The sequence below is a fragment of the Cannabis sativa genome, chromosome 1, assembly GCF_029168945.1.
Source record: "Cannabis sativa cultivar Pink pepper isolate KNU-18-1 chromosome 1, ASM2916894v1, whole genome shotgun sequence".
Lineage (NCBI taxonomy): Eukaryota > Viridiplantae > Streptophyta > Magnoliopsida > Rosales > Cannabaceae > Cannabis > Cannabis sativa.
This window is the reverse complement of record NC_083601.1, coordinates 50,082,015-50,106,766: the sequence shown is the minus strand read 5'-3', so window position 1 is coordinate 50,106,766 and position 24,752 is coordinate 50,082,015. Positions and strand designations below refer to the sequence as shown.

The 24,752-nt window shown below is 33.1% G+C and overlaps 5 protein-coding genes across 8 annotated transcripts; 4 read left to right on the top strand and 1 right to left on the bottom strand.

Annotated features, from left to right (window-relative positions):
* The first annotated feature begins 754 nt into the window (after positions 1–754).
* On the top strand, positions 755–5,374 carry LOC133034991 (uncharacterized). Its single transcript, XM_061110605.1, has 2 exons — positions 755–776; positions 4,116–5,374. The coding sequence occupies exons 1-2, from the start codon at positions 755–757 to the stop codon at positions 5,372–5,374; spliced, it is 1,281 nt and encodes a 426-aa protein (XP_060966588.1).
* Positions 5,375–5,407: 33 nt separating this feature from the next.
* Positions 5,408–6,633, top strand: LOC115695425 (uncharacterized). Its single transcript, XM_061110602.1, has 2 exons — positions 5,408–6,054; positions 6,141–6,633. Exons 1-2 carry the CDS (start codon positions 5,408–5,410, stop codon positions 6,631–6,633), a joined length of 1,140 nt encoding a protein of 379 aa, XP_060966585.1.
* Positions 6,634–7,634: 1,001 nt separating this feature from the next.
* Positions 7,635–14,696, top strand: LOC115703606 (pumilio homolog 4). 4 transcript variants are annotated; one of them, XM_030630843.2, is made up of 11 exons: positions 7,635–8,077; positions 8,603–9,298; positions 9,698–10,493; positions 10,615–11,197; positions 11,282–11,423; positions 11,511–11,618; positions 12,387–12,599; positions 12,688–12,798; positions 13,372–13,566; positions 13,912–14,086; positions 14,191–14,696. In XM_030630843.2, the coding sequence occupies exons 2-11, from the start codon at positions 8,621–8,623 to the stop codon at positions 14,232–14,234; spliced, it is 3,045 nt and encodes a 1,014-aa protein (XP_030486703.2). In that variant the 5' UTR covers positions 7,635–8,077; positions 8,603–8,620; the 3' UTR covers positions 14,235–14,696. The 4 variants fall into 4 exon arrangements, with proteins under 4 accessions (XP_030486703.2, XP_030486702.2, XP_030486701.2 ...); XM_030630842.2 differs by having other exon boundaries at positions 8,585–9,298; XM_030630841.2 differs by having other exon boundaries at positions 7,635–8,246.
* Positions 14,697–17,439: 2,743 nt separating this feature from the next.
* LOC115705667 (OVARIAN TUMOR DOMAIN-containing deubiquitinating enzyme 9) lies at positions 17,440–21,500 on the top strand. The gene is made up of 11 exons (XM_030633063.2): positions 17,440–17,606; positions 18,097–18,522; positions 18,604–18,914; positions 19,067–19,140; positions 19,924–19,978; positions 20,093–20,167; positions 20,274–20,347; positions 20,437–20,485; positions 20,582–20,666; positions 20,905–20,961; positions 21,199–21,500. The coding sequence occupies exons 2-11, from the start codon at positions 18,183–18,185 to the stop codon at positions 21,255–21,257; spliced, it is 1,179 nt and encodes a 392-aa protein (XP_030488923.2). The 5' UTR covers positions 17,440–17,606; positions 18,097–18,182; the 3' UTR covers positions 21,258–21,500.
* A 135-nt stretch (positions 21,501–21,635) lies between these two features.
* On the bottom strand, positions 21,636–24,428 carry LOC115705666 (serine/threonine-protein kinase PCRK1-like). Its single transcript, XM_061108482.1, has 5 exons — positions 24,055–24,428; positions 23,105–23,555; positions 22,749–23,009; positions 22,431–22,553; positions 21,636–22,330 (listed from the first exon to the last, which is right to left on the bottom strand). The coding sequence occupies exons 2-5, from the start codon at positions 23,489–23,491 to the stop codon at positions 21,812–21,814; spliced, it is 1,290 nt and encodes a 429-aa protein (XP_060964465.1). The 5' UTR covers positions 23,492–23,555; positions 24,055–24,428; the 3' UTR covers positions 21,636–21,811.
* Between the last annotated feature and the right edge of the window lie 324 nt (positions 24,429–24,752).

The window sequence follows — 24,752 nt, the reverse complement described above, 5'->3', positions numbered from 1 at the left end:
AATACTCTTGGTACTCCTTTGATACTTCATCATTTTATTGTACATATAAAATACGTATATCTATAATCACATCTAAAGAGCACACTAATATAGTTGCAATAGTTAAAAAAATTCTCAAAGATTAAAATTTTAAACCTTATTTTAAAAATTAAAAAATAAAAATACATCACATAATTAAAAAAATTAAACATACATGTATTGCACTTAACATCATTTAATTAAACTTAACTAAAAGAAAAATTAATTATATGTGTATTGCACGTAACATCAACCTAACATATATATAACTTGCTAGTGCTACAACGAATTTGACTAAACGAGGTCTTATCAGTAAAATTATTATAGCCAGGCAGGCTAAATAGTGTAGCTTACACCAAATGTGATTTGGAGTAAATAAAGTGTCCAATTGGAAAAAAAAGGCAATTTTCATTTATATACAAGTAAATGTACAATGTTACAAAAAATGTACAAATAAACATAATTACATAATTCTATATAATTTTATGAATATTTACAAATAAACATATATGTTTACAATTTTAACTTGTTGATTACTTTCAATTGATTTTCTAAAAAAAACGAATAAAGCTAAATATGTAAATATAAAAGTTAATATTTATATTTTGATATATTACTAAAATAATACCCTGCTAACCCGAGAAAACTTCGCACTTTTGTCATAGTTCTTGGCCTCGGCCAATTTTTCACTGACTCGATTTTCCCCGGGTCAACCATGATTCTGTCTTTTCCGACAATGTGCCCTAACAAGGATGAGAGTACACAAGAATGTTGTCGATAAACACTATAACACAGTTATCGAGGAAATCATTGAATACTCTATTCATGAGATCCTAAAGGCCACCGGAGCATTTGTCAATCCGAATGACATTACCAAAAACTCATAGTGCCCATATCTGGTTCAAAACGCAGTCTTTGGTATATCTTCTTCTCAAATCCTCAGCTGTTGATAACCAGATCGTAGGTCAATCTTTGAAAATACAGTTTTCCCTCCCTTGAAGCTGATCAAATAAATCATCAATCTTGGGCAACAGATACTTATTCTTAGTTGTTAGTTTGTTTAATTCCCGATAATCAATACACATTCAGAGGGAACCATCCTTCTTTTTTACAAATAAAACCAGAGCTCCCCAGGGAGATACACTAGGTCGGGTAAAACCTAAATCAAGCATCCCATGAAGTTATATTTTTAGCTCCTTGAGTTCCGCTGGAGCCATTTGTTGGGTTTTGTGCCCTAAATAAAACTCATTTCAATATAATCAGATTTACTTATTAATAAAGATCAGAAATAACATTTTATGTTGCATGGTTCACATGATTTATTTCATGATTATATATATATAATGTATGAATTCTATTTAAGTCCAGAACATATGAATTTGTTAAAGATTATAGTGTTGTCAGCATAGTGGAATATAATCTTAATTATATGTTCAAAAGTTTATTCCCTGATTTGTCAGTTCACTGGATTTAGACTGACATGATAATCAGCGGTAGGTATTCTTACACCTTGGAAAAGTGTTATATCCTTTCCAGGACATTGGCAAAGTTTACCAGTATCGGATGTATGGAGTATACATCGGAAGGGACCGATATTGAACTTTGATTAGATATATTAAAATTTACCGTAATATCTATTCAATTCAATATCACCTGTTGATCCTAGATCAAACGATCTTAATCCTGATATGGTTAGGTTCGATCTCAAGAGTACTATACATGTTCTTTGATTTGTTAGTTAAGCCTACTTTTGGGTCAGGGTGATACGTACATTTTGGGAACATGATAGTATAATTGAGTGGGAGCGCTACCATAAATATGGAGTCTATAACTTTTATAGAAATTTAGAAGTGAAACGATGATATCCTTCGAGCTTGGCTAAACAGAGAAAAATGGTGGAGATCTCATTTCACTTTGCTGAAATATCATTTATACGGAGCTAAGTGTTTTAAGGATAAAATACATTGAAGGTGTAACAGTAATTTAGTGCCTATTCAATGTAGATCATCTATTAGAGGATCATTGATCAAATTAGGATTATAACAATGGATAACTAATGACGTATCTATATTGTGGAACATATAGAGCGTTCTATATGACTGAGAGTGCAATTCCAAGTTCTAAGTGTGGATTCAATAAGGAATTAATAAGTTAGGGAATTTACTTGGTAAATTCGGTTTGACTTATTGGAAGCTCGGTTATATAGACCCATGGTCCCCATACTAGTTGAGATCATACTGCTTGTAAGACTCAGTTAATTGATTTTGATTAATCAATTATTATTCTAAAGTTAGACTATGTCTACTTTATGAATTTTCACTAAGCAATGGCAAAATTGTAAAGAAAAGAGATTCTAGGTTTATTTATTAATTAAGATACTTTATATGTCTAAATTAATAAATATATTAAATGACAATATTATTTAATAATTATTTTTAAGTTATTAAATAATTAGAATTGGCATTTAAAAGGTTAAATTGGAAAATTGGCATTTTTGAGAAAATGGGAATGAAAAATAACAAAATGGGAAAGTTGCAAAGTGAGGCCCAATTTCCTTAAATGGCCGCCCACTATGCAAAGCCTTTTACCATTTTATTTTTCCATTATTTTAATGCCATACAATTCTAACCTAAACCTAAGTGGCATTCTATAAATAGAAAGTGTTGGCTTCAGGAAACTCATGACTTTGCACATTGTTTCTTTCAGAAAAAAGCCTAGTCGCCCCTCTCTCTTTTTTCCTCTCTTAAATTTTGAAAATCCTTGAGTGAATGAGTAGTGCCCACACACATCAAGTGGTACCTCAATCATAGTGTGTAAGACTATGGATAATCAGCATCAAAGAAGGAGAGAAAGAGATCCAGATTCAGATCTTGATAATGCTCTGCTACAGAAAGGAATCAAGGGCTAGAGATCTAAATGGAATGAGTCATTATATTCCGCTGCACCCAATGTAAGGTTTTCTTAAACTCTCATGTGTTTATTTCATTGTTTTAGAATTCATATTAGGATGTTAATGAAACATACTTGGTAGTAAATCTAGATCCTGGTAAAATATTTCCAACACCATTTTGTATGGCGCTTTCGAAATAGGCTCTGCTCCAGGCACGGCCAGCCCTGGGCCTAGGCGGACTAGGCCCGTGCCTAGGGCCCACTCCAACCCATGGCCCAAAACCAGCCAGCCATTTAACCCTTTAAAAAAAAATTAGACCCACAACACCCATTTCCTCCAGCCGGCCCAGCCCAACCCAATTACCCACTTCCTCAGCCTGTCCAAATTCCAACCACATACCTATTAATGTGAAAAAAAAAACTAAAAAGTCTCTCTCTCTCTCTCTCTCTCTCTCTCTCTCTCTCTCTCTCTCTCTCTCTCTCTCTCTCTCTCTCTCTCTCTCTCTCTCTATTGCTATATTTATTTAAATTAAAAATTATTTACTTGTTGTTATTTACTTATTATCTTGTACATTGTTATCATATATTTCTATATATTAGTAGGAAAGGCTTCTTAATAAATTCATTTTCTTTTTAATTATTATTTTGTTTGTTTTAAAATTTTCGTAGTAGTATAGCGTTTTGTGTATTTTAGTATTTATATATTGTTATTGTTATTGTTGATGTTGTATAAATATTAGAGATAAACTAAAATGAATATTAGATTTTATTTTCCTAGCTCAATTTCACTATTGATTCACTCATAGTCACAAATCAATTCACATAAAAAAATGATCACCATTTGATTTTCAAAATATTGCTCATATATTGATATACATAAAAATTTATTTGCAAAAAAAAAAAAACTCATTTTTAGTAGTTCCCTTTTATTTCTAAAGTTATGTGACTTATGTTTTGTATTTTTTTGTATGATTTTGATATACCATATATTTTGCTATATCATATATTTTGTAATAATAAGATATTGTCTTGTCTATATCATATTTTTGTACTTATATCATTAATTTTGTTTGTAATTTTTATAGGGTCCTATTAGAAATTACAAATACAAATCAGAAGCTCAAAAAGAAAGGAGAAATTAAGGAAAGAAGTCTTGCAAAAAAGTCAAGTTGGTTTTCTTAATAAGTATTTCAATACAAATAATGTAGACAATTTTGTAGTAAATGACATTGAGAATCAATTTGATATTGAAAGTAATGAGAATGAGAAAACTTCAAGTAATGTGAATGAAAACGAAGAATTGAATCAAACTGTTAATGAGAACGAGAAAAGTTCAAGTGATGTGAATGAAAATGAAGAACTGAGTCAAACAGTGAGTGAGAATGAGAATGAGAAAACTTCAAGTGGTGTATTCAACTTTCCTTTTGATATTGATGATCCAGAAAATTGGGATAAGATTGGTCATATTAATATGACAAATTTTATAATTGAAAGAGGTCCAAAAAGAGTCATTAAGGACGAGTTTACTGGGGATGCTTTCGGTAAGAATTTTTCTTCGTGGCATTATATAAGAGAATTACCAAATGGAGAGAAACAAGATAGGAAGTGGTTGATTTATTCAGTTTCTTTAGATAAAGTATTTTGTTTTTGGTGTAAATTGTTTGCAACAAAGAAGCATCTTGTGGGTTTTTTAGCTGAGGGAGGTTTTAATGACTGGCATAATATTTCTGATCGATTAAAAAGTCATGAACGAAGTACACAACATATTGAGTCAATTGCTAGTTGGGTGGAATTAGAAAAACAACTGAAAATGAAGTTAACAATTGATGCAAGTTTAGAAGAACAAATTAATCAAGAAAAAAAACATTGGAAACAAGTGTTAGAGAGAATTTTTGCTATTGTAAAAAGATTTGGGCAAAATAATTTGGCATTTCGAGGAGATCGTGAAAAACTATATGAGAAAAACAATGGGAATTTCTTACAAATTATAAAATTACTTGCTGAATTTGATTTAACTATGCAAGAACATGCTCGTCGTATTTTGAGAGGTGAGACTCATTATCATTATTTGAGTCACAAGATTCAAAATGAAATGATACAACTACTGGCAACTGAGGTGAAAAGCTCGATAATTAGTAGAATTAAAGAAGCAAAATATTTTTTAGTTATACTAGATTGTACTCCAGATGCAAGTAATGATGAACAAATGTCTCTTGTTTTAAGATGTGTGAATGTTTCAGAAAGTCCAATATTTGTTGATGAGTTTTTTCTAGGATTCATAAAAGTTCATGACACATCAGGGCTTGGTTTGCTTAATGAACTTTTAAATGCGTTGAATATTCTTGGATTTTATGTTGATAGTATAAGAGGACAAGAATATGACAATGGATCTAATATGAGAGGAAAGAATAAAGGTGTACAAACTAGGCTACTTGAAATGAATCCTAGAGCATTTTACACTCCTTAAGCCTGTCATTCTCTAAATCTTTTACTTTCTGATATGGCTCATTGTTGTCCCAAGGCTGTATCTTTTTTTGGTGTGGTACAACGAATATACTCATTATTTTTAGCTTCTACAAAAAGATGGAAAGTATTTAGAGATCATGTACATGGTCTCACTGTTAAGCCATTATCAGAAACGCGTTGGGAAAGTTGTGTTGACATTGTTAAAGCAATAAGATTCCAATATCCACAAATAAAAGAAGCTTTAAATTACTTGGCAGAAAGTAATGAAGATGCCAAAACAAAAAGTAATGCTGAGACTTTAGCAACATATAATGTTCATAATTTTGAGTTCTTGGTGAGTATGGTTCTTTGGTATGATTTGTTGTTTGCTGTTAATACTGCTAGCAAGATCCTACAAAATGAAGATATGCAAATTGATGTTGTTATCAAAGAGTTAAAGATTCTACTTTCATTTCTTCAAAAGTATATAGAAACTGGTTTTGAGAATGCTTTGACTAAAGCTAATGAGATTGCAAGTGTGATGGAAGTTGAACATGTGTTTATTGAAAAACAAAAAGTTTACAGGAAAAAACAATTTGATGAAAGTGTCAATGAGGGGGTGACACAAACAGCAACAGAGTCTTTTAAAATTGACTATTTTCTTTGCATAATTGATCAAGTTATTTCATCATTTAAAACCAGGTATGCATACTTTTATAGTGCTTTATTTAAAATTATATTTCACTTCCTACCATAATAACTAATAAAAATAATTATTGTTCAACTAGGTTCGAACAATTTCAGAGTTTTGAGGAGAATTTTGGACTATTGTTTGATTTTGAGAAATTAAAGTCTGCAGATGATGACACTTTGAAGAATTTTTGTATCAATCTTACAAACTTAATGAAGCATGGTGAGATTTCAGACCTTGACAATGATGACCTATACCAAGAGTTATATATGTTGCGTCAAAGTCTACCAAAAGAAACCAAAAGATCTATCGATGTGTTGAGCTATATAAAAGAAGTGGATAGTAGTTATCCAAATGCTTGGATTGCTTTTAGGATTTTTCTATCTATTCTGGTCACCGTTGCCCATGCAGAACAGAGTTTTTCCGAATTGACCTTGATCAAATCTTATTTCCGTTCAACCATGTCTCAAAAGAGATTAAGCGGTTTAGCTATGTTATCCATTGAACATGATTTAGTTGCAAAACTTGATTATGTAAATTTAATTAATACTTTTGCATCTAAAAATGCAAGACGTATAATATTTAAGTAATACTTTGAAATTTATAAGTTTATGTGATGATTTAATGGTTTGGAATGTATTTATATTACTAAATATTAGTTTAATTTTATTTAAAATTACATACATAAAAAAATAGATATACAAAAGGGCCATTTTTTTCTTAATTTGTTAAAACCGTCTTGGGCCCATTTTTTTTCAGGGCCAACCCTGGCTCCAGGTGCCAAATCAATCACAAAATTTATTTCTCGTTGTGGCGGCAATCCCGAAAACTCCTCTGGAAAAACATCGAGAAATTTTTTTACAACTCTGACCACTTCAGGCCCAAATGTTTCAGGTCTGCTGGAGTCAATTACAACCGCTAAAAATCCTACACATCCACTGTGTAGTAAATCTCTAGCCTTTAAAACTAAAATAACTAGAATTCGAGACCCCTGAACCGATCCAGCATAAACAAATGGATCTTCGCCCTCCGGCTAAAAAGTTACCATTTTTCGCTTGTAATCAATGCTGCCCGAATACTTAGATAAAAAATCCATCCCAAGTATGATATTGAACTCCGCTAATTCCAGCTCTACCAAGTCAGCACTCAACTTCCTCTTTTCCACTCTAATTGGAATAGACATAATTCGCCTTTTGAAGATAACCAATTCCCCGCTAGGCAATAGGGTTCCAAACCCTCTTTCGATAAAGTCACAAGGCCTACCCAATTGATTAATTACATGTGTTGCCACATATGAGTGCGTAGCCTTAGAGTCAAATAACACAGTAAAATATGAGTTGTTGACAAGAAACTGACATGTCATTAAGGAAGGACTGGCTACCGCAAGCAGATACGGGCCTCTTGCTTCTGCTCTTCTTTCTTTGCCTGTGGCAATCTTTCTTGAAATGTCCAACCATGCTACACTAAAAGCATGTTTTCCGATTGCACTCTCCAAAATGAGACCCTACCAAACTCATTTATAGGATATTATTATCCCCCACTCATAAAAGAAAAAAAAAATAACACAAATTAAAAAAAAAAAAAAAGAAAAAAATATTAAGCAAAAAAAAAATGATGGTAATAATAAAAGCCCATGCACGTAGGATCGAATGTCGATACCGTCGATCTCCGTCCATTTCTGAATCCGACGGTCATGGTTCAGTTTCCATCTTCCCTGTAAAAATATAATAATAATAATAAAAAAAAAGCAACCGTTTATGAAGAATCCCAGGCACACGCGATCTCATCGTTCTCCTCCATTTCGATTTTCTTCGCATCGCACTCTTCTCGTTCTGTATCTGTAAATTTCATTGTCAATTTTCTTTCTAACCAAACATATCACTTCAATCGAATACTAATTATCATATCAATAAACTTGATATATAATCCACCAAATCCCATTTTCTTTCTCACTGTGTTACTTTTTTGGATCAAAGAATCCCTCGTTTTTACACGCCCAATCAAAATAGAAAGTTTCAGCTTCGATTCCACGCCGTAAGTGGTTCTACATACGACATTCCTTTGCTTGCCTAACGTTTCTCTTTCTCTGTCTCTATTCTACAACAACATTTGCTGTATTTGATTCAAATTCCTCAATTTCTGGAGTATGAGAATGATCGGCTTAGGGAATTCCTTCTTTTAAAGTTTAGGGTTTTGCTCAAAGGTCTGGAATTTGTTCTATTTGTTTGGGTGATTAATTGTTATTATCTGTTTGGTAGCTCAGAAAATAATAAGAAGTTTGAAAATAATTCGCATATTTATTTCGAATCATTCCATTATAAAGTTTTCAATTTATTATTATTTTCTAAAGCGATTTTCTTTTTACAGGAAATTTATTACTCTTTTTAACTGTTGTGAATACTTGTGATATTTGTTTGATTGAGAGATTAAAAAAATTGAGACTTACCTTATCGGTTTGCTTTTGTTACGATTAGGGTTCGATCTAGAATTTTTTATATTATTATAAATATAAAATATTCCATTATTTGACATTCTTTATAGTTTCTCTCTCTGTTGTAGGAAAATTTTAGCTTTGACATGGCTACTGGAAGCGACATGGGTATGTTATCTAACCTAGATATTGGTATGCAAGGACCCAGTGGGAGTTTAGAGGATAGTATTCAGACTGAGCTTGAATTAATTCTTCAAGAGCAGCGAAATCGGAAGATCATGGATCGGGAAAGAGATCTGAATATGTACAGAAGTGGCAGTGCTCCACCTACAGTAGAGGGTTCCTTAAGTGCTGTTGGTAGTCTTTTTGGGAACTCTGATATAAGAGAAATTAGCGGTAGAATCTTCACTAATGACGGGGTTTTATCAGAGGATGAAATTCGTTCACACCCTGCTTATCTTTCTTACTATTATTCTCATGATAACATCAACCCAAGATTGCCCCCTCCCTTGCTATCAAGGGAGGATTGGCGTGTTGCACAGAGATTTCAAGCTGGTGGGTCTTCTTTTGGGGGTTCTGGGGACCGGAGGACGAAGCAGATGGCTGAGGATGTTGAGAGTTCGTCACTCTTTTCGATGCAGCCAGGGCTTTCTGTACAAAAGGCCGAGCATGAACTAATGGAATTGAGAAATGGAAATGGAAATGGAAGGAATCTTTCTAGGCAGACATCTTTTGGGTGGCTTGATAGAGCTCCAAACAGTTCAACTGGAATGACAACCAGTGGACTTGGTGCAAGGAGGAAGAGTTTTGCTGACATTTTGCAGGTAATTACTGCCGTTTGTACTCCATTTTCCTTTAGTTTTGCGGCTTGGGTGAAATTCCATTTTAGAAATTTTATCTTGTATTTCCTTTTTCCTTTTTATCTTCTTCGTGATTTTTATTTAGAGGTTATATTCCGTGGAGTTCACTACTACTCTTTTATAGATTATTGTAGGTACAAACTAGAAACTGAAACCCGATGAAATTAGAACTTTGTTGTTCTGAGTACAATAGTGCATATTCAAGATTTAGTTCACTGGGCTCTTTTTATACCTAATTTGGGTTGAAACACTTTGGTGTTTACGTACTACTGTTGAAAGGATAGATTTGTCAAGGTTAGCTATTACGGTCTTTTATTTTTGTAAGTATGTCCATTAACTTTAACTATCCTACATGATGTGCAGGAAGGAGTTGATCGACCAGCATCCTTGTCTGGCTTCCTGTCACGCCCTTCAAGCCGTAATTCTTTTGGCGACAGTGCTGAACTTTTTGACAGTCTCCAAAATGGAGTTTCTCCTCATGGCATGGCTGGAGTTCAAAGTCGCAGTACTGCAGGTTCTTATTCCTTGGCATCACCTATGGGTTCCTCTATGTCAAGGAGCACAACTCCCGAACCGAAGGTAGTTGGAAGATCTCCTAGTTGTGGCCTCCCTCCTGTGGGAAGCAGAATTTCCTCAATTGAGCATAAGAATGTTCGTGGTTTAAACATCCAAAATGGTCATTCTTCTGGAATGAATGATCTTGCTGATATTGCAGCTAACCTATCTGGCTTAAGTCTGTCAAATGTTAGAAGTAGAGATATGAATAGTCAGGCTCAGTCCCAGCATCACCTGGGCCTTGATAATAATTCTGATTTTCTGTTCAAAACCGGACATAACCAAAATCTGCAGCAAGAGCTCATGGACCAGGCCAAGGCTGAAAAGCTCTCTCTTGCAGCCAATTATGTTGATCTAGCTAGGCAAAATGGGATGTTGGCAAACCTTAATGCATCTAAGTCAAACTCCAATATGCAAGCCAACTTTCCAAAAAGGACTTCTTCCTCTGCCAATCTTTATTCACAAGTTGGTTCTTCAGGTTTTGGGGGTTTTGAAGGATCAAATTTTTATCATCAGAATCCATCTACTCCCGGAATTGACTTCAGAGCTGGTGCTTTCCCTGTTAATCAGCACACTACATCTATGGAAGGTCATCTTGATACAGGTGTGTTTGATGTTTCTTCACGTTTATCAGCAACTCTATATTTGAATTTATATGCGTAAATTTACATTTTGTTTTTCCTCTCTCTCTTCCCTTTTCCTAATTGATTTTGGTTGTGATTCAGCTTTTACTTCTAGTCAAAATGGACAAAACATGAATATCCTGGGAAACAAAGTTGGCCACGATCTGCATTCCCCAGTTATTGATCCACGGTATGTCCAATTTTTGCAAAGAACCTCTGATTATCCAACACGGGCTGCAACTAGTCTGGGTGATCCTTCTTTGATAAAAAACCAATTTTCTACTTCTCATTCTGATTTGGAAGAGCTTCAGAAAGCATACCTTGAGACTTTGTTGGTTCAACAAAAAGAACAGTTAGAATTGTCACTACTAGGTAATTCTGGTGGTTTCGGTCAGGATAATTATGGAAGTGCATCTTATAGACTTGGCACACCATACCTTGGAAACCCTATGGCAAACTCGGTTCTTCCATCTGTTGGATCTGGAAGTCCAATGCTTCAGAATGAAAGATTTGCACGTTTCAATTCAATGAAAAATTCAATGGCAGGATCAGTTGGCTCATGGAACTCAGATATTGGCAATAATGTAGAAGGTCGATTCATCTCATCCTTGTTAGACGAGTTCAAGAACAATAAAACCAAGTCTTTTGAACTTTCAGACATTATTGATCATGTAGTTGAATTCAGGTATGTTGTTATTATTTTTTTCCCCACTTACTACATTATTCCTCTCAGATTTATAGTTTATTGCCTTCCCCTTATTTGTTGCAGCACGGATCAGTATGGTAGTCGCTTTATCCAACAGAAATTAGAAACCGCCACCCCTGAAGAAAAGATCATGATATTCCCTGAGATTACTCCACATGCCCGTACATTGATGACTGACGTCTTTGGAAATTACGTCATACAGAAAGTACGGCTTTTGTCATCTTAAATACTCTAAAACCCTATCTTTTCTTCCATTTAGAGCCCACATTAAATTTTATCTTTGTATTTGCAGTTTTTTGAGCATGGTACAGCAAGCCAAAGAAGGGAATTGGCTAGCCAACTGACTGGCCATGTTTTGCCTTTGAGTCTTCAGATGTATGGTTGCAGAGTGATTCAGAAGGTGAATTTTTAGTCATAATCTGTAATCCTTTCATATTGATATGATTTCACTTCATGGACAAAATGTTGTATGTTGGTAAGATCTAAAAGGGGATGTATGGAGGTAACTGTTGTGATCCTTCCGACTCAATCAAGGTGATGTAATAGTTAGAAATTTTTCGGACGGGATAAAAAGAGAGAAGAGGTACAAAGATTCTTGGAGGATATAGAAATATTGGAGTTGGAGACTATAGGTACATGCAGATGGGGGGAAACAACTTTACTAAGTAGTACATACTTTTTTTAATGCTCTGAAGTTAATATCCAATTTTAAAAAGATATGGTTGTTGTAACAGAACAGTATATTATGATCAGGTCTTTTTTAACTTCAACGAGTCAGTTGATTAATGAAGTTGTCTTCTTCTTGATAAGAAAAATGTCCTGGTATTACATTTTACATTTCTACCCCCTCTTCATTTGTATAGAGGAGATATATTTCGCAGCATCCTTCTTACTCATATTTTATATGATTCTAAGGTAATCATTCTTGCCATCAAATCAGCTATCTTGACTTGATGATGATTGCATATTTCTCTTTATTCCTTTGTTTTACAAGGGAAAGCTCAATTATTCTTGTTTTATGAATTGTTTGAACATGGTGTATATGAGAAGCTAATGTTTAGATTTATATTACATCTATGAAGAGGATGATGTATCTTTCTTGCAGAGATGTATATGCATAAGAAAGATTTTCTTGGCTCTCTTATGCTTTAAATTTTGTCACTCGCAGGCCTTGGAGGTGGTTGATGTGGATCAGCAGACCCAAATGGTGGCGGAGCTGGATGGTGCAATTATGAAATGTGTACGTGATCAGAATGGGAATCATGTAATTCAAAAGTGCATTGAGTGTGTCCCTCAAGATCGTATTCAGTTTATTATCTCATCCTTCTATGGTCAAGTTATTACACTTTCTACCCATCCTTACGGCTGCCGAGTTATTCAGGTAAGTTGCTTGGTTTTTTATTTATTTATTTGGAGGCAATTTGAGGATATTGTATTGTTTTTTCTGATTTGATAATTTGCTACTACAGAGGGTCCTGGAACATTGTGATGATTTAAATACACAGCAAATTATCATGGATGAAATCATGCAATCTGTATGCAATCTTGCACAAGATCAATACGGAAATTATGTAATTCAGGTAAGTGAATGGTGATCAAGTATTCTATTATTGAAGGGTCCTGTCCTTTCTGGAATATATGGGTTTGAATCCCATAGCCCCTTTGTGGTGAACTAGACATTTCTTTTCATCTTAGGGCTTTTCAAGACTTAAGGATATTATATTGTAGAAAGACATTTCACTCTTATATATATTTTTGAAAGCTATGATCCAATATGATCAGCTATTACTGCAATAGCTGTCCATAGTTATTTTTCCTTCCCTGATTTCACCTTGCAGTAAGCACTCTACTATGTACCTTCTCTGTGAGTTCGGCACTGCTAGTTTCCAATAGGCTTCCTTATCGCAAAGCTTATACTAATGTGATTTCTAGCCAACTTTAGCCCCCCTTAAAACTTAATACTTCATTTGCTTACCTTTTCTGGTTTGTCGTCTTACCGTTCACACAAACTGCTTTCTCTTTCTACCTTTATGCGGAAGATTTCTTTGTTTTTGTTTTCCCCTTTTACAGAACTAGTACTTTAGTTTTAAAGTTTGTTCTTGATTACTTTGTATCATTCTTTTTTCTTTTGTTAATTTATGTTTTGTTTGTAGCATGTCCTTGAACATGGTAAACCACTGGAGAGGACAGCAATTATACGCCAACTCGCAGGCCAAATTGTACGGATGAGTCAGCAGAAATTTGCTTCTAATGTTGTTGAGAAGTGCTTATCTTTCGGCAGTGCTGAGGAGCGTCAACTTTTGGTGAATGAGATGCTTGGTTACACCGAGGAAAATGAGCCCTTACAGGTATACCTGATTCTTATTATAAATTATATTAATCTATCATATAAGCCTGAATTGATACCTTTTTTATAGATCAACATTATTAATATATTTTTATTTTTTACTTATATGCGGCTATCTTTTAAAACGAACAACTACAACGATAGGCAATTTTAATAGGGTTTACAACTATTCTATATTTGGTATTAAGCTGACTGGATATAAACCAACTGGATTTTCTGGTAGTTCCTTGGGTTTTTTTTTGAATAATTTAAATCAGTTATCTACATGTGAGTATGTTGTGTTGTTTGCTCAAGCCTAAGGCCTTAAAACAGATTGTTGAGTATTGGATAACATGAAATTTTACAGGCCATGATGAAAGATCCATTTGGAAACTACGTTGTTCAGAAAGTTCTAGAGACCTGCAGTGACGAGAGTCTTGAGTTGATTCTGTCTCGCATTAAGGTTCATTTGAATGGTCTGAAGAGGTATACTTATGGAAAACACATTGTTTCTCGTGTTGAGAAGCTCATTGCAACTGGAGGTACTGACATTAATTTCTATTTCCAAATATTTACGAACTGATTCTTTACGAGTTTTCCTATGTTTTATTCTTACTCATGAGTTTTGCTCTTGTATCTCTTACAGAAAGGCGCATAAGTATGTCGTCGTCTGCAATTTGTTCTTCTTGAACTATATTTCAATTTGGAGCAAGGCATTTTAATCTTGCCACCACCAAAGAGCATGCACCGTTTTGTACAGCTAACATGGATGGTGACTTTTTTAAGCTCATTTACAGAGATCATTTGCTGTAAATAAACACCTACCTATAGATCAACATGAATAAGATCCCTGTCTACCTATTTATTGTATATTAGGCTTAGTCGTTATCTGACTATGAGAATTCCACAGAAAAGGGTTGTTTTTAGGCTTTCCGGCGAGTTCTCATTAACTGCCCTTTTGAGAGTACCAAAGTTAAATAGTTTGTAAAGCAAATGTCAAGTGTAAATGGTTAAACTATATTTCCAAGTGAGAGAAAGGGTAGAGTAAATAATTCTGTGGAGTTCTCTACTTTAAGAGTATATATTTACTTACGTGTACATATACTGCAATCTTCGTATGGAGATTTGTAAATTTTTGCCCTCTTTCCATTATATTTTGTCTCTTGGTTTGTTTTGTAGTCTTTTACAAACAACCTCCATTTGCAATCCCAAGAAGGGTTCTCTGTCTATGTTGCAATACATAATGAAGGTTAGACAGATAGTTTAATTGTTGCTAATCAATCTGTCACCACCAAAGACAATCAACTTTATAACTCCTTTGTTTTCTTAACCAATCCTAAAACTAACCCTACAGCTTCAAATGCTATTGTAATCTGTATTCCTACAACTTCATTACCTATGTCTTTTATTCCTTCAAATGTTGTGGCAAGTCTTGTTTGCAGAGTCTCTTAACCACACTATTTTTATGGGGATTATAAATTTGTTCATTTGGTAACAAATTTAATCATCTCACCCTCCAAGTCTTACCTTCATAGAGGCACCTCATTCTACATGTCTCACTTCTTCATCTACCACTTTTGTGCCACTTTTACCATAATTTGTGTTCATGTTATGTTAAGAAGTAAGTATTACAAGCAAAATATTATCCAAACTCTCCAAATTTATTAATTGAGTCGAAAATTAAAATTTAAACCCAACTTGTTTATAGGCTAAAATCCAAACTCAACATGTTTATCAACCTGTTTATGATAAGTTTATCATGTTACAACATTTTTAAGACACAATTATGAATTATTAAACATGTTATCATGAATTTATTTAGGGGTGTTCATAAAATACTCAATCTAATCTGTTTGCATAGTGTGGATATGAAATTAGATTAGATTTGGAAAATTTAAAATCTGCACGTGTGTAGATTAAATTTTGATTGACATGTAAAAGTAATTGATGCAATCCAATTCATACATATTTATATACTAGGTGAATATACGTGCCGAGCCACGTATTGCTAGTTTCATTTAAGATTTTGGTCTTTTTAAGATTTTGAATGTATTTTATTTTTAAAGATTGCAAATTTTTTGTGAAAAAATTAAATATTTATATTTGAAATATTATTTAATAATGTATTAAAAATAATATTAGTGTAATTATAAAATTGTAAATAAATTTATTATTGGAGTAGTAGATTATTCTATTTAGTTCTTTTTTTAACATAGCATTGTAATGTAAGTTTATATCTATAAATATTCTGTAAAGTGTTAATATTATATGAACATCTCCATTTATAAAACTAAAAAGTAGGTTTGTTAGAGAGATATGTGGTTAAGATGATTTTTTTTTTAATTTAAAAAGAGATTATTAATATTTAAAAGATTGTTTAATTTTTTGGATTTAATTATATTGGGTTTATTTGTTAACGAGAGATCAAACCTAATCGTTAAATTTAACAGAATATTCTTAAGTATATTCTGTTAAACCAAGAAATGCCGTTAGATAGGCACTTTTAATATATAAAGATATTTTAATGTGAAAAATAGTAATTTAAAAATCTAATAGTTTTGATATAAATATATTTCAAAACTTAGATCAAATGAATATTTCATTCTTATTAAATATAGTCTAAAACACAATTATACATTTCTTACACATACAATTATTTTTCCTTATTCCTTTGAATTTATTATTATTTTTTTATATTTATTGTTAGAGACATAAAACAACAATAATTTGTTTTATTTTATTGTTAATTATGTGAAAAAAATATTTTTTTAGTAAATATGAAATAATTTAATATTAAAAGTAACAAATCTAAAATAACTGATCTAATCTGTACTTTTGTGGATGAGATTGAATTTGAGTTATTATGCAGATTGGATTAGATTTGAGTTATTATGCGAATCAGGTTTGTTGCGGTTTGAAATTCTTTGCAGTGCAGTCGCTCTTTGAATTTTTTCTAAATCGCGCGGTGCACTGCGATTTGCGGTTTTGAATTGTTAATATGCGGTTTAAATCGCACCGCACATTATAAAAATACTAATTTTTATATTTATTTAGGTTCAATATATGAATGTTCAACTCAAAAACTCACTAATTGTTATATTGTTGAAATTTATTTTTTTCATATTTATTTTTAAGCCTTATGGTATTTTTGACAAGTGTTGCTCAAACTTTGTTATATTTGTGATAGTTTAATTATTGGTGATAGTCTAAACTGCAAAAATCGCACCGCACTGTACTATTTTTTGCGGTGTAGGTGCGATTTGGGAAATTGAAAAAATTGAATGTGCAGGTTGATTTGAAAAAATAGTCAAAATCACATCACCCGTACCGCAAACACCCTTAATAATGAGTATAAATATAATGCAGAAAAAAGAAAGAAAAAAAATGAGAATGAGAGAATGATGCAGAGAGTGCAAAATTGGAAGAAAAACGTGTATATTAATTGATTGATGACATGAAAAGGAAATGTACAACCAGTTTCTTTAAAGAGATTATAAACGGTATAAAATCTAATTAAGTTAAAGAATAATAGTATGTTAGTTTTAAAAAAAATTGTATAAATGAAAATTTAAAAAAAATAACCGTATAAAAATTTAAATTGTAAAAAAAAATAACACTTTGTTTAAAAATTCCGTAATTAATTAATTAATTTTGTAGAAGTTGTAGCTAATCCAAAATGGTAAGGCAATAACCTCGTACCGAATTAACACACGTGGAAGAAAACCCGATATAGAATTCCCATTTAACCACCAAAGTAATGCCACGTAAGCACATTGGCGGTTTCAGTTTCTGTCGATCCGAAACGAAGCGCGCCCTTATATTAAGGAGAAAAACGACATTTTATTTTTATTTTTCAAAATATTCAACAAAATACGCCTTAAATTAAATGAACAGCAACTTTCAGGCTTCTACTTTTTCTGTATTTATACTTTCCGTATCTAACTAGTTCGACCTTTAACCATCTCAGCCTAAGCGTGGCCTTCAAACCCTCTCTTTTTTCCTCTTCTCTATTTGTCTCTCCATTTCCTTTTTCTTATCACAGATATTTTCCCTCCTCTTAAGGTCCGTATAATTTCTCATTTGATTTATTTTTTAATGGTTGATGATCGAGTAATCTGAGTTTTGTTCTTTCTTTTTATGGATTCATTTCATCTCGGTGCATGCTTTGAAACTTCTATTTTATATGGTTTTGTTTTTGGTTTGATGGATGGAAGCAATTAATCTGTGGATTAGGGTTCTATGCGCGTTTTTCTTTTTTCTTTTTTTCTGAATATGTTTGTAGTTTGATCTATGGATAAGGTTTATAATGTTTGATTAAGCTTTAATGTTGTTATATACTTGTATTTTAGGTATTTATTGTCTGGTTTAGAACCGATGGATTTATGGGTATGTGGATTAGTGATTTTAGATGTGTAATGATTGAAGTTTATTGATTGAAAGGTGTGTTTTTTGTTTCTTTATTCAGAAAGTGGGTTTCACAAGTTAGATAGCTTTTGGAAGCAAATGGTTTTATGCTTATAATTATTAAGCTTTGTGTTTTTTTTTTTTTCAGGAGCTATCAAAGTTTAGTGAGATTATAGAATAAAGCAAGGATATTTATTTGAAATTACACATATTCTAAAACTAGTATCCAACCCAATGACAATGGATAATTGGGACCCGGATGTTAAGAGATGGAATCTTCATCTGTTAGATGTTTGCACTCTTTCAAATGACACCTCTCATAGTACTGTTACTAGATATGACCCTGATTTTAGTAAAGTGGAATATGTTCAAGAATGCTATGTTGAGCCCAATAATGTTGAAAATGATGAAGTTATAGCTCATGCTTATCAAGAGGAGTTATCAAGACTTGCTTCAGCAGAAAACTCAGGACGTCCTGTTTTTGAAGAAGATCACTTGCAACAATCAATTCTTGCGCAAGATTGGCTTGGACCTTCAAAGAGGCATGATAGCTCTGATTATGGGAAAATGGAAGGTTAGATATTTTTTTAACAAATGGTTATTCTTTCCGTGTTTCTTTCATCCTTATTGGAACTTGACTTATAATGATGTATAGGACATGAGAACGTTTGGAATATGGAAAATGGTCATGGTAGTAATGGGAACACAGAAGGTCATCACAACAATGGAACTTTAGTAGATGGTTATACAGAAGATAAAGCAGGGGTGGAAATTGATTCTGGCATAAGGATAAATGGAGATGTGGAAGATGGGATGGGATCTATCTTTACATATTCTGTCCCAGCCGAAAGCAAAGGAGAAAACTTAAGCAATGGGGAAGACTGGTCATATGCATTGGACATAACAGACGAGTCTTCGCTTGATAGTGAAGTTGGCAGAAGACTGAATCAGATGGTTCCCGTTCCTGTGAGTGATTGCTGTGAGATGTTATTATACCTTTAATTGGGTTGATGTCATTTCATGGGGATAACGCATGATATATGTAGTTTGTTTAGTCATTTAAATTTGGTTTGCATTTTTAGAATATACTTATATTGGTGATTTATTTCATTTGGCAGCATGTTCCTAGGACAATTGAAAAAATTCCTTCAATTGATGAGGAGATATCAGATCACGAGAGGCTTCTAGAAAGGTCTAGTGTTAAATTCTCTATTGTATTAAAGACTTTTGTCTCTTATCCATGTATGTATATTATTAACTTCTTCGACACTACTAAGTTCTTATGGAATTTTGATAACAGACATAACTGGTATAGAATTTCATTGAGTAATGTGCTTTGTGAAGTGCTGACAAACATTATAAGAGATTTTATTTTTTTCTCTTGCAATTAATATATGTTATGTTCATGGGTTAAATTTATTCTTAGCACTAGCTGCACTACAAAACCCTGAGAAGTCTACAATCATTTGTGCATTTGCTTTATAAGATCATAATGACTTAGTTGAGTAGGTTGGATGGAGGTCGATATGAAAGAGAACACTCTGAACTATGGATAAGAAACCCTACGGAGGGAATTTATTGGTCCAGAATTTTCTGTAGGGGTATAATATATGGGGACTTGAGAATGTTACAATTATCGAAGCAGTTGTTTTTTTTTATTTAGGTTGACCTTTATTATTTTAGTAATTAATGACATGTTTAACATTTATATTGGAGTTCTTTTTCATTATTTTAGCTCTTTATGTTTTGTAAATTGTATTACACATGTTACCTTCAGTCATCCAACTGTTTAATGGTTATGAAAATAACAATTTTCTTATTGTTGTGGTGAATACGTGTATGCAAAATATTTCAAAAAATTCAATGTGTGATAGCTGTAAGCAGAAAATATTCAACATGTGATAGTAGATATACTCGCTGTTTTAGTCACCTTATTAACTGATGTATTGCTTAGTAAAACCTCATTTTCTTATAGATTGCAGATATATGATTTGGTTGAACGTAAGGTCCAGGGAGATGGTAATTGTCAGGTATTATCTTTTTTCAGTTTGCTTCCTAGACTTTTTATGTGAATGTGTATTTTTTAATGCATCTTGAGGTTTACTAAAATTGAGTGTGTATCATTTGTTTTCTATTGTTCTCAGTTTCGTGCTTTATCAGATCAGCTTTATCGCTCTTCTGACCACCATGGTTTTGTTCGAGAGCAAATCATTCAACAGGTCTGATGTGCACTAGTTCATGTTTTTAGTTTGAACTTGCATTCATTTTAATTATTGTGCATATCTGTTCAGCATTTGACCATGCTCCCATTTCTGATGTTATTAGCTGAAGGGTCAACCCCAGACGTACGAGGGCTATGTTCCTATGGGTTATGTTGACTATCTAAAGAAAATGAGCAAGTAAAATCCTAGGCTTTATTGCTGTGATTTTCATCCCAATACTGTAATTTGTTTTCTTTTTTGATATTTTCTTTATGTGAATGAAATAGGAATGGTGAATGGGGTGATCACGTTACCTTGCAGGCTGCTGCAGATTGGGTATGAGATAAAAGTTGACCGTTCAAGCTTTCCATTGTTTCTGTGAACTTGTTTTATGAGTTTTAAACATGGTGTTAATATGTTCTTATATTGCAGTATGGTGTCAAGATATTTGTGCTAACCTCTTTTAAAGATACATGTTACATTGAGATTCTTCCACAATCACAGAAGTCCAACAGAGGCAAGTTTTGAACAAATAATTTTTTCAATAACGTTTTGCATTGTCATTATGTTCTAAATTGTGATTTTATATCGTATAACTGTTGGACTTTGTCAAACAGTTTGTTTAGGAACTGTTGGTATCATCATGTTTACCATATTCTATCTAATTCTATTTGATTTACCTGTTATTAAAAGCTTCATGTTACTAGTAAGTGTTCATTCTAAACAACCTATTATATTGTTTTTTGCTCATGCAGTTATTTTCTTGAGCTTTTGGGCAGAGGTTCATTACAATTCAATCTATCCTGAAGGAGGTAGTGCTTTCTTTTCTATTCTTGGCTTTTTCTCCTACAGAATCATTTTTAAAATTAAGGGCCCAAATTTACTTGAAAAACTATACATTAAATGAGCAATTGCTCGTAATCGGTATGGTTTCAAGTGATATCATTTTGCCAAGGAGAAAAAATTGAGTTTTAAGATTCATTTCATGATATATATTATGTATAAATGTTTTGATCATTTTTGTTTTGTATTTGCTTCCCCATTGATAGAGGTTCCTGAACCTTGCACAAGGAAAAAGAAGAAATGGTGGAATATTATAACTTCATAAGCTATGATGGATGTCATGAAGGAAATGAGAATCTTGTGATTGCTACTGCTACTGCTGAGTCAAATCAACCATTAGTCTTTTCGTCAGTAACTGGTCTTGCAGATAGAAAAGCAATGATGAAAGACAAGATTTTGCATTTGTTGTAAATATTTTATTCTTTTAGAGTAATCTTTATATGCTTGTGTATATATACGTATCATCATTCTTTTTTTTAATATATATGCTTGTAGTTGTTGAACTCAACATTTCATGGCAGTTTGCAACTAAACTTTTTTATTAAATGGGCCTCTGAATGAAGAAGAAGGTAAAAACAAAAATGCTAAGTGAAATGTTTTGAGTACCTAATTGCCTTAATCATTGGTGGGGTAGAGTAGTTGCTAGTCAGTAAAACCACAAAAATGTATACCCACTTGGTCTGTATTAATTGAATTTTTGTAAAGAGAAAAGTGTAATGTACACAATCAACAAACTAAGAAACCAGCTTTTGGTACACCCAAAAAAAAAATGAAGGAATTAGGGTCAATTTTGTGACAGACCATATTCAATCAACATGATCATGTTTTTACAATCTTAGGCCTCCATGCTTGCCACATTAAACAACCTCTTTCTCCAAATATTGGATCTACCACATGCTTTTTCAACATCTCTCTTTTGGATTTTCTTGTTTCATCATCCAAAGGCAAGCTTTTGAGAGGAGTTTGTGGTGGGCTTCCCATATCTGTTGTCTGCATAATTCTGTTTAAAATATCCAATACTTCACTCATTTTAGGACGCGATTTAGGCTGTCGAACCAGGCAACGGTTAGCTACAGATGCTAGCCTTTTGGCAGCCTTGAGTGAATACTTCCTTTCAAGCCTTGGGTCCAAAATCAGCTCGAATTTTTTTGAGTCGGAGAGATGTGGCCTGATCCATTCTAAGAGCTTTTGCTCATTTCTAGGCTTGTTTCGATCCAAAGGCCGCCTCCCAGTAATGAGTTCATATAGGAATACTCCATAGCTCCAAACATCGCTCTTTGACGTGAGACGCCCAGTTTGAATGTACTCGGGAGCTGCATAGCCAATGGTTCCAACAACCTACATCAACATAAGAAGAGTATCATTTTTTTTGTTTGTTAATATACAACATACATAGAAAACATATATTTATATATGAAAATACATTATGTAAACATACTGCAGTAGAGACATGACTCAATCCATCTGAAGGCCCCAGCCTGGCCAATCCAAAATCCGACAACTTTGCATTCCATTCTTGATCTAGAAGTATGTTTGAAGACTTGAAATCCCTAAAGATGATCTGTTACAATGACAATATTTCAGATCTTAAGTATGAGAATCATGACACAAAAGACTTAGCAAAGAAATTAATTTAACCTCATCTATATTCATTATGAGCCTACATCTCAATCTCTGTAGTGCTGATCTCATTTATCATTACCAACTTCTCCAACCAAGTCATCACACACATCACAGTAGTAAGATTAACAAGTACCTGAAATTCCATTCCTTCATGAAGGTAAGCTAAGCCGCGGGCAGCATCCTGGGCTATTTTCATTCTCGTTGCCCAAGGAAGTGGCGCTTGAGACCGGCTTGACAAATGGTCTTGAACACTTCTATTAGGCATGTACTCATAAATCAGCAATCTCTGAATCCCTCTTTCATCATCCTCAGCACAGTATCCCAACAATTTGACAAGATTAGGATGTTCCACAATACCTAAAACATTTACTTCTGTCACCCATTCTTTGTGACCCTGCAAAACAAGAAAACAACAAGGATCATTAGAAAATGGTAATTGAATTATGGGATTGATGATTGAATGAAGGATAGGATGAGAAGAAAACTTGCCTGTAATCCCCTTTTACTTAGTTGCTTAACAGCAACTTCAATTTTTTTGCTTGAATCAACTGTGCTCCTTGTGATGCCCTTATAAACACCACCAAATCCACCCTCTCCAATCATGAGAGAGCGGCTGAAATTCTTAGTTGCGGTTTTCAACTCCGCGAATGTGAATTCTTTGAGATTACTTTGTTTCTGAGACAAAACTGCAAATGCCTTGGCTGATGAAGATTGTGTGCTAAACTCTGAAACATTCTGAGAATGACTTTCAGAACCGGATCTTCTCATGTCAGGATCGGTTGACAAAGAAGTAGAAAGAGAGCCAATAGAAATGGATTTTGAACTCTTTGGCTCCAACTCTTTCTTATTCTTGTTATGGAAATAAAAACACTTCATTGCACTTCTCAAACCCTTGTACAAATCTTTCAAGAGCCTTCAGCTAATCAGTAGCTAAACTTGGCTGAAGATTAAAACATTTGACCAAACTTTAGATGTTCATAAAACTCAAAGTCAAACTTGCACAAAGTTTTCCTTTTTAAGTTAAGTTAATAAAGAACAATAATAATAATGTGGCCAAGCTCAGAGGAAACTAGCATACACTTTCACAGAAATTACAACCACCTAATGTAATACTCAAAATAAACTTTGACCACTTCCAATTCCTATTTGCTATATTATATATATACACTCAAAAAGTCTTCTTCTCCAGGCATCCATATCCAAAATAAGGTTAATATATTGCTGAATTGCACTACTTTCTCTCCCACCATAAGAAATTTCCCAAATAAAAACATTAAGGTTCAACTGAGATAAAATATATCACCATGATTTTCATAATCCAAATTTTAAATTTGACCCTATTCGGATACCCAGAAACATATTAGTTTAACTACACTAAATATAGAAAGAAAGAAAGAAAAGATGCAGAAAGAAAAAGAAGAAGAAGAAGAGAGACTAACCTGTCATACGTGGGTGTAGTAGATTGAGTTTGCTAAACTTTCAAAACCTTAATTTTTTTGGGAGTCCTAAATAAAAACACAGAATCCCACAAAGGTGATTTCATAGTATCCAAGGGTAAGAATGAGCTCTCCATGATCCAAGGGACGAGGTCAATACAAGGAAAGGCAGCTGGAATTTAGCTCACCAACCAATAAATTCGAATACATATATGATATACAGAGAGAGATATAGAATATATATTAAATAGCAAAAATGGAGGATACGTGATAATGTGAATAGGGTACGTGATAATGTGAAAAGGGTTTTTGTTAAAACAAATAATAATGAGTTAAGAATTAAGAAAGTTGGTAGCTTTGTCCAAAAGAAAAGCTCATGAATGAAGCTTTGATATCATAAATAAATAAATACCAAGTCACTACTCATCTCGCCGTAGAGTATTGTGTGCTTATTTTATTCATTCATTTTATTAAAAAAAAAAAATATTAAGAATATTTCTTTAAAATGGTAGTTGGCAGTTGGAAACCACTCGTTAAATTGTCTCATTCTCGACTTGTTTTTCCTTTAATGAGTTGCATTGTGTCCATGGTTTTTAACAAAAATAAAAGGTTACCTTTTTCAAAAGAAAAAGAATAGGAAAAGAAAAGAAAAAGTTATTTTCTTTTTGAAATTTTTTACCATGTTACTTTTTAGATTTTTC